Source organism: Pezoporus wallicus, unplaced genomic scaffold (genome assembly GCF_028554395.1).
Source record: "Pezoporus wallicus isolate ANWC-B61680 ecotype Strahan unplaced genomic scaffold, APGP_CSIRO_Pwel_v1 contig_7751, whole genome shotgun sequence".
In the NCBI taxonomy this organism is placed as follows: domain Eukaryota; kingdom Metazoa; phylum Chordata; class Aves; order Psittaciformes; family Psittacidae; genus Pezoporus; species Pezoporus wallicus.
Window position 1 is genome coordinate 22,352 of NW_026641025.1, and position 8,556 is coordinate 30,907.

Consider the following 8,556-nt stretch of genomic DNA (forward strand, 5'->3'; position numbering starts at 1 on the left):
GCAAAAATAAGACAGAATCGGCCATAAATTGTTTAGAAATAGCCAAAAAAGACTTGCAAAGGGTTAGCAACAGCAGAAAATACGTTATCAATGGGCAAAAATGAGTTAAACCAAGGTAGGAAAGGGCAAACATGAGTTGGAAAGGGCAAAGATGAGTTAGAAATGGCAAGAAATTGGTAAGAACTGGACAAAAGTGGTTCGGAGTCAGCCAAAATGGCTTAAAAACTGTTAGAATTGGGCAAAAAAGGGTTAGAAATAGCTCAAACCAGTTTAGAAATAGCTAAGAAAAGCTTTAAACAAGCTAGAAATGGCCACAAATAGTTCAGAAATAGCCAAAAATGGCTTAAAACTTGTAAGAAATGGACAAAAATAAGATAGAAATGGTCATAAATTGTTTAGAAAGAGTAAAAAATGCTTAAAATGGGGTACAAATGGGCAAGAATGGATTAGAAATAGACAACAAAGGCTTAAAACTGGTAAGAACTTGGCAAAAATAGAATAGAAAGGGCCATAAATATTTTAGAAATAGCCAAAAAAGACTTAAAATGGGATAGAAATGGGCAAAAATTGGCCTTCCATGGAGGGGGATGGCAACTGCCCAGTTCTCCCCAGTCTATGATGGGGGAAAGCAGGACACAGGCCACAGTACTGCTGACCTCATACGTTGAGGCCCAGACTGTTCCTGGTCCTCCAGCAGCAGCAAGATGCTGTTATACAGCCATCTCCATCCTTTTCTCACAGCTGCACGCTGCTGCCTAGCTCCTCTGATGCTGCAGCCACCTTATCTACCCCACCGTAAAGCATTTCCAGCAGCCACAGGATATGCTAGCTTGTCAGACTGCATCTTTTTAAAGATATTTTGTGCTCAGCCATACCCCATCTGTGCTACATGGCCTGCTTTAAACTCTCTGCTCATTTCCTCCCTCCTCCCACCAGTCTCTGATCTGCCTGGAGCACTTCTGAGCCCCAATGCTGGGAACTGCATTCGGGCCACATCTCCAGCTCTAAGGGTGGTGTCAGCCACAGCCCTTTCATGCAGCAGAGCACACCAGCCCGGTTTGCCTGCCTTGTACTCCAGCACAGAGGCTGCTGCTGGCATTGCAGACCAGAGCTGATGAAAGCCATCTGGGCATCAGCCATGCCAGCAAAGACGTCTGCCTGATGCAGTTAATGAGCATAACAATGCGGCAGCTTCAGCCTTTGATGTAAGCTATTTCCCTACTGCTACTTACTGTAGTGCAGAGAGGTTTTCCTCAGGTGACAGCAAACAGCTTCCTTCCAGGGTGCAGGCAGCGAGCAGCAAGCCCCTGTTGGGAAACCCAGGGCTGAGCACACAAGAACTGGAGAGAGCTCTGTGCACGACCCACGTTAGTGCCTGTGAGTGCCTAAGACACTTACATATCGCCCAGCAGTTGAGTTATTTGTGTGTTTATCAGTCACTGAAGTCTGATTTTGCAGCAAGTGCTCTCAGCAAATGACCACAAGGAGGTCCGAGTTGCTTGGAGAGGCAAACAACTGCTTAACCAAGCCTGTTCAGTCATGGTGTTCCTCCCTATATCTCTGAAAGCTGTAGGGTTTCACCATTGCAGTTTCCTGTAGGAATGGCAAAAAAACACATACTTCAAATTCAGAAGTTAAATTCCTTCCAAAGTGCATTTAGGTGCAAGCAGAAATTCAGTGACGTACACACAGAATCACCAGTTCAGAGAACTGTTCCTTCTGCAGGCCACATAGAGCCACTGTGCACAGGATGGGCTCTGACAAAAGCTGATTTCCATCAGCCCATGAACTCACACTCTTCACATAACCAGTTTTCTTGCAGAACATCCTGCAGCCAGTGTGACACAGACTCAGTAGCTACTACTTACATCTGACAGACTTGGCAGGGTGACAGAATGCCTGCCTTGAGCAGGAGCCATCTCACGCAGCCCTTAATGGCAAGTTCCTTGTTTTGCACTGGTGTTCCCTCTTTCAGGCATGAGTGTCTGCTTTACATCCACAGAATGGAACTCTCTCCTGGAATGCACGGGCTTACAATCAGGTTAATCCTTGCACCCCCTCATTGCCCTCACAAGGAGTGGACGGCTACATGCCTCACTCACTCACTTAGGGTTTCAAGCATGCCTTTGGGATGCAGGAACTCGGATTCATCTCTCTTCCTCAGCTTTGAGCAGGAGCTCCAGGTTTGCAAGGCAGCCCGAAGGCTCAGAAACCTGCCCAGTTAGAGCCAGAGCACGAGCATGTCCACCAAGTGACATCTGCTATGCCCCTCCAGGCCTTCACACCGCTCCTCTGTCTCCCAAGCCAGCAGACCTGCTAGAAGAGCTTTTGCTCATGGGTTGTGCTGGGCTTTAGGTTTGGTTGCTGCAATCCCTGCCTAGCTCATAACCAAGCTAAGGGTAACCTTACCTCATTTGCACAGTCTGGCCTAAGGAATCCCATTGTCACAGGATGCCCTCACTGTCTATGGGGGCTCTTCTCACTGCTATTCCACCCCTCCATTCGAGATGCCACTATTTAATACAGACTGCCTGCCGTGTCCTATTGGAAGTGTACTTGGAGATATTTACTCCTAAACTGAGTAAATGTACACAAAGCTTGACAGAGGATGCATCCAGTTAGAGGCTGAGGCGGCCAGCTTTGTAGACTCAAATGCACATTTGTGATGGGCAAAGTAAATAGGTACTTAAATACCTTATTTTCTACGGGATATGCATCTATCAAGAGGTAGGAGGAAAGTCTTACTGTGTCTTTTCCTATTTCAGGTCTCAGAACATCACACAACTTCTGCACAACAGGACAATGAATGTGTCCAGCAACTGCAGTATCAGAAGTCCAGAACTTTATCACCGTGTCTGTCTCTTTGAACTTGCTCTGTATAAGGTCCTTTTCTTTATTGGAGCTCTATTTAATGTCCTTGCCCTCTGGGTGTTATTTTGCAAGATAAAGGAGTGGACAGAAACGAGGGTGTATGTAATCAACTTAGTCTTTGCAGACTGCTTTGCCATCTGCACCTTGCCTTTCAGGGCTTATTTGCTCTGGAATAAGTCAGCCCGGGATGTACTCTGCCAGTTTACAGAGACAACGTATTTCATCAACATGTCAGTGAGTACCTACATAATTACATTTATCTCCACTGACCGATACATTGCCATAAAACACCCCTTGAAAGCCAGGGCCTTCAGGTCTCCATCAAAGGCAGCCCTTCTCTGTGGGCTTCTGTGGGTTTCTGGGATAATCGGTGCCACTGCACAGATTCGGCAGAGCCAGTCCACCCTGTGCTTCCAGAAGGATACCACCGTGCCTGCTGCTCTGAGCCTGCTTTCCATGTTCTTCATTTTTATTCTTCCTGAGCCTGCTTTCCATGTTCTTCATTTTTATTCTTCCATTAGCAACCTTGACTTTTTGCTCCACAGAAGCGATCAGGAGCCTTAAGAGATGCCTGAACACCAATTCACCAGAGGAGAAACCAATCCAGAAAGCTGTTCACATTCTTTATGCAAACCTGATTGTATTTCTAGTCTGTTTTCTGCCAGTCTTCTTTGGGTTACTTGCCAGGTTCGTAACGGATAGCATTGGAGCTATCTGTTTCATGCTCCATGTTATGAAGAACATCTCCCCCATGACAAGGTGTGTTGCCACATCTAACTGCTGCCTGGATAGTGTCTGCCACTACTTTGTGACCAAGGAGTTCCATGAAGCCCTTCTACCCTCCAAAACCAGCAGTGAAAAAACAGATCAACTCCATCCCTTGCAGACACACACTTGCTAAAGGAAAGAGTGGGGTGGAAGGAGGGAGGCAAGAGGGATGAAAAACAGCAACCCCCGCAAAAAAAACATCTCTGCAACATCAGGATAAGACATCTTCAGTGTTACTGGGCTAACTGTCGCTCTTTCTCTCTGGAGAGACCACACAGTCAGAGAATAGCCTGGGTTGGAAAGGGCCTACAAAGCTCATCTAGCCCCCCATCCCAGCCACCAGATCAAGTCACAACATAAACAAGGTGTTGCACAGTGTAGGTGTTAAGAGCCACCAGCGCTGCTGAAGTTTTGAGGCAGAGGAAATGGAACCTTCTACAGTACTTGCAATGATCGTAGGTGCAGGCGTACCTGCTAAAAAGGGGCAACCCTCTCCAAAGGGTCTGATATTAACTTGAATTTTGTCCTTCTGTCCTCAGTGACTTGACTCCAGCTTTGACTATGGTCTTAGATCATTGTATCGCAGTTTCGAGAGGAAGAGCCATGTGGGATGGAAAACAGATGCTAAGGCCACTGTTTCCACCATGCACTTATTGGTACATAACATGCAATTAAACACAGGAAACTGAGCACCCACACAGCAGTACACAAATCCACTTCTGGTGCTGCTATACAGAGGGTCACTTAAAACCAAGAAAAAAAAACATGTACTACAATGCCAAACCTAATACATCTGTGCTGCTCACACCAAACTATACACTGGGAGCTTCCTGCCAGCCTGTATCATTTCAAAGCCTGCAGCTATTACCAGGACACAGCTATTGCTGTGCATGGAGTAAAGACAGTGGCCTGAGATTATTGCCCCATTCCTGCCCATTAACATTTGTACCAGCTTGTGGCAACACCCTGGCATTTGTGAGACTAAAACCATTGTGGGTATAAATAAAGCCATTACTGCATGGAAAAACAGAGCCCGGCAAAGCACTGTAGACCCCAGAACAGAATTTTTCGTTCTGCCTATCAGACATAAATCTGGGCAGATCCGATATTCCTGCAGATGGATCCTGGACCACGCATCGATGTACACAGCTGGCTTTCCGACTACAAATCTCCCCTCTAATACCTGTGCTTGCTGACTATGCACCACATATCCTCCAACCCCACAGGGAAGTGACAACAGAGCAGCTCAAAACAGTTAATCCACAAATGGAAATCTTGGGCACTAGAAGGAAGTGCCCCCCAGAGTCAGATGGGAAACATTAGAGAGTTGTTGAAATGCATGTGATAGCTGTATCTCCTTTGGCTTCATGGGCCTTGACTCTGAGCCTCTTCTGACTTGTCAACACCTAAAACATTCTTCCAGGGAATGCAAATCCATATTGTGCTCATTTAAACCTACAGACAACTAAGTTTCTTGGTGACAGCTTACAAACAGTTCCCCTAAAAGTGTCCTGTCACCTTCTAGTGTCTGCAGGTCACACGCTGAAGACACTGGCTGAAGACACCAGCCAAACAACATAGGAAACAACCACTCCCATCACAGAAAACACTCCTCACCCGAACATTAGATCTGACTGCTTTGTGTCAATACCTTGGCACAGGACCCAGTATGATGGAAGCTCAGCAGAGAAACGGATGAAACCATTCAGGTCACTCGGTTGATCATTTCTGTCCCAGTTTTCTTCGATGGGTTATCCAACGCTCTGACATTAATGGTCTTTCACTGCAAGCAGAGCACACGTCACCAACTTAATCACAGCACACACTGCTTGGTCCTCATTCTGCCTTTTAAAGTCTCTTTTCAAAGAGAGCGAAAGAAACCAGACACAAATTGGGCCTGAACTTAAAAATCATCCATTGCTTAAGGCGGTGCGTGAGTGTTGTCACCCTCGTAGCTGTCAGCAAACACACTGCTATTAACTACCCTTGGAAAGCAAAAGGCTTAGGGTCCCTCTTAGCCCGTTCTCCTTTATGGTGTGCTGTCAATGCTCACGACAGGCAACACTTACATGTCCAGGCAAGAGGTGGTCAGCAAGGAAGGCATCTTCTGCTTTCACAAACAGCACAGAGAGCCTTCAAAAATGCTCTTTCCTGTAGGATCCCCTTCTGGGCTTCTGCATCTCATTGGTTACAATGAATGCCTGTCCCAAACAGATGACCACGAAAATGTTCATTCCTTTGTAGAGAGATGAAGGTTGAGCCGTATCAACCTGCTCTCCTACTGTTAACTCAGAAAGCAAACGACTTACTTGTTCTGCAACCCCTGTCACGTTCCTGGTTTCTGCCTGTTGACGTGGGGCACCTTGTCCTATTTCCAGTGAGCTTCCACCAACAAGCAGCCTAAGAAAAGCAAAATCAGTCCCTGGAAATGCAAGAGAAGCATTGAAACCAAGCTCTATGCTGAGTATACTCTAATAACAAGGAATTAATCTCAAAGGCTGGTTTGTAACGCACAGACAGACAATGCAGAATCACTTCTGAAGCTACTTTAAGACAACCTGGAAAGCGGGAAGGGGAAATAAGATTGCCCAAGACAAACTCCCTCTCCCCAGCTGTGGTGGAGAAACAGAGAGGGCTGGAGCTGGTGTATTTTCAAAGGCTCATTTTCATACTGGCCCCATTAGGCATGTTTTGTACACTTAAGGCTTGTCCCAGCCTTTGCCAGTTCTCCCTGTTGTCTGTTGTGGTTGATTATTGTATCTTCTGGGCTCTTAACTTCCTCCTTGTGTCCAAATCACAAAGCTGCCCCAGGTATTAGCTGCAGCACATTCCCTCACCTCTGAAGAGGTCTCCTGGCATGATTCCTGCAGCAGCATTGTTTTCAAAGCTAGCCAAGACCTGCAGATGCACACAGATGCTGCAAGCACTGTCCTAGGGTTTGCTTGCTCAGGATGCTTTCGAGCCTCAGGAACCTGCACCCATGGAGCCATGCTCCCCTTGCAGGGAAAAAACAAGACACCTCAGACCTCCCAGGTCTTTTCTGTCCATGAACAATTGCACCTGGAATATACTTCTGCATTAACTCCTCCAAAACAGGAGGGCAAACAGCAACACTGACCTTAGCGCCAGGGCGATCAAATCACTCCCTAGACTGGACACAGCTCTCCTCTTTATTTCACATGGCTGCTGATCCCATTTCCTGCCACGGCATCGCTGAGCCTGGAACTGTGGCAGAAGCTGTAACGCTGCTGAGACACAAACCAGCTTTCTCAATCCTTGAAAGGCAACATGCAGACCCCTGACTCTGGTTCTTGCTGCAGACCACTAAATGCTACCACCAAGGGCATCATTCAGTGGCAGCTGAAACTAGTAAGAGATGTACTAATGATCGCTCTGATCACTCATGAGAAATGATGCGGAGACAGCTCAGGAATGAAGAAGAGGACAGGTGTCCTTTTGAGGCGTATCTCCAAAAGCATTCTGAGCTGCAAGGATGCTGGCTGCCTTCTCCTGAGCACCACTATAAGGGGAAAGGATAAGAGCTGGGTTTAGGCATCCCTTTTCCATTATCACCTGGTTGTAACAGCTCACGTAACTCCTAGCTGCAGGATCTGAGTCTGGCTCAAAACAGAGGCCCGAGCATTTTCCCCTGCTGTTGAGATTGCTCTGGAACCTCAAAAGGCCCCAGCTCTGCTCCACTTCAGGGCTGCACAGAACATGCCAAAGCACTAGAGTGAAACCGGACCTGAGCTCAACTCGAAGCCAAACAAGGGGGATGGAGGAGGAAGGAAACACAAACTGGGGTTAAATGAAAGGGAGGGAGGAAAGAAACAGGAGTGAGGCAAACTAAGCATGAGTGTCAGTTCTGGTACTTTTGAAATGCCTTCAGCTCCACTGAAATAACTAGTACTCATGTTCGCACTCTGGTCACTTCCGTGGCAGCAGGACAGGAAGCAGGGACTTATTTAAACAAGAAATGTCTTTTTTTCAGTGGAATTCCCATTCAGCTGCAGAGGGCTCAGAAGAACAATTCTCACAGACATGGTGGTGGTGTGAGGGCTGGAGCAGCTCTGCTCTGGAGCCAGACAGAGAGAGAGATGGGCTGGGTCAGCCTGGAGAAGAGAAGGCTCCTGAAGGGGAGACCTTAGAGCAGCTCCAGTGCCTAAAGGGGCTCCAGGAAACCTGGAGAGGGGCTTTGGACAAGGGCCTGTAGGGATAGAACAAGGGGAATGGCTTTAAGCCAGCCGAGGAGAGACTGAGATTAGAAGAAATTCTTCCCTGTGAGGGTGCTGAGGCGCTGGCACAGGGTGCCCAGAGAAGCTGTGGCTGCCCCATCCCTGGCAGTGCTCAAGGCCAGGTTGGACACAGGGGCTTGGAGCAAGCTGCTCTACTGAAAGGTGTCCCTGCCTGAGGCAGGGGGTTGGACCTGGATGAGCTTTAAGGCCCCTCCCAACCCAAACCATTTCAGATCAGGACATTTTTCCATCCCCGGTGATAGGCAGGAAGGTGCTAAGTCCCCAGCTCCCCCTCCCTCTCTGGGGGTGGGCACTCACTGCAGGGGCAGCTCTCCAGCTCACGGGGCAATTCTCCTGTCCTGGGTTCAGCAGTAGCAGTCATTTTTTCTCCTTCTTGGTAGCTGGTGCAGTGCAGTGTTTTGACTTTCAGCTCGGGAACAGAGCTGATAACAAGGATGTTTTGGTTTGGCCAAGGACTTTGTGAGCCTCATGCTCTGCCAGGGAGGAGGGGAAGCCAGGAGGAAGCAGAGACAGGACACCTGACCCAAACTGACCAAAGAGGTATTCCATACCACACGTCATGCCCAGGAGGTAACTGGGAGTTAGCCAGAAGGGCTGGGGGACTGCAGGGTTGGAGGAGGTATCGGTCGGAGCTTGGTCGGGCTTGGGGGGCGAGTTATCG

At 48.0% G+C, this 8,556-nt stretch overlaps 1 protein-coding gene across 1 annotated transcript; it reads left to right on the top strand.

Moving 5' to 3' along the window:
- Positions 1-2,802: 2,802 nt before the first annotated feature.
- On the top strand, positions 2,803-3,772 carry LOC130605837 (G-protein coupled receptor 35-like). Its single transcript, XM_057421615.1, has 2 exons — positions 2,803-3,320; positions 3,355-3,772. Exons 1-2 carry the CDS (start codon positions 2,803-2,805, stop codon positions 3,770-3,772), a joined length of 936 nt encoding a protein of 311 aa, XP_057277598.1.
- Positions 3,773-8,556: the final 4,784 nt, after the last annotated feature.

Excerpts from the sequence above, each read along its gene's own strand:
- LOC130605837 (XM_057421615.1), top strand. The coding sequence starts at position 2,803 with ATGAATGTGTCCAGCAACTGCAGTATCAGAAGTCCAGAACTTTATCAC. Across the intron at positions 3,321-3,354 it reads GTGCCTGCTGCTCTGAGCCT|CCTGCTTTCCATGTTCTTCA; the intron begins GCTTTCCATGTT and ends ATTCTTCCTGAG.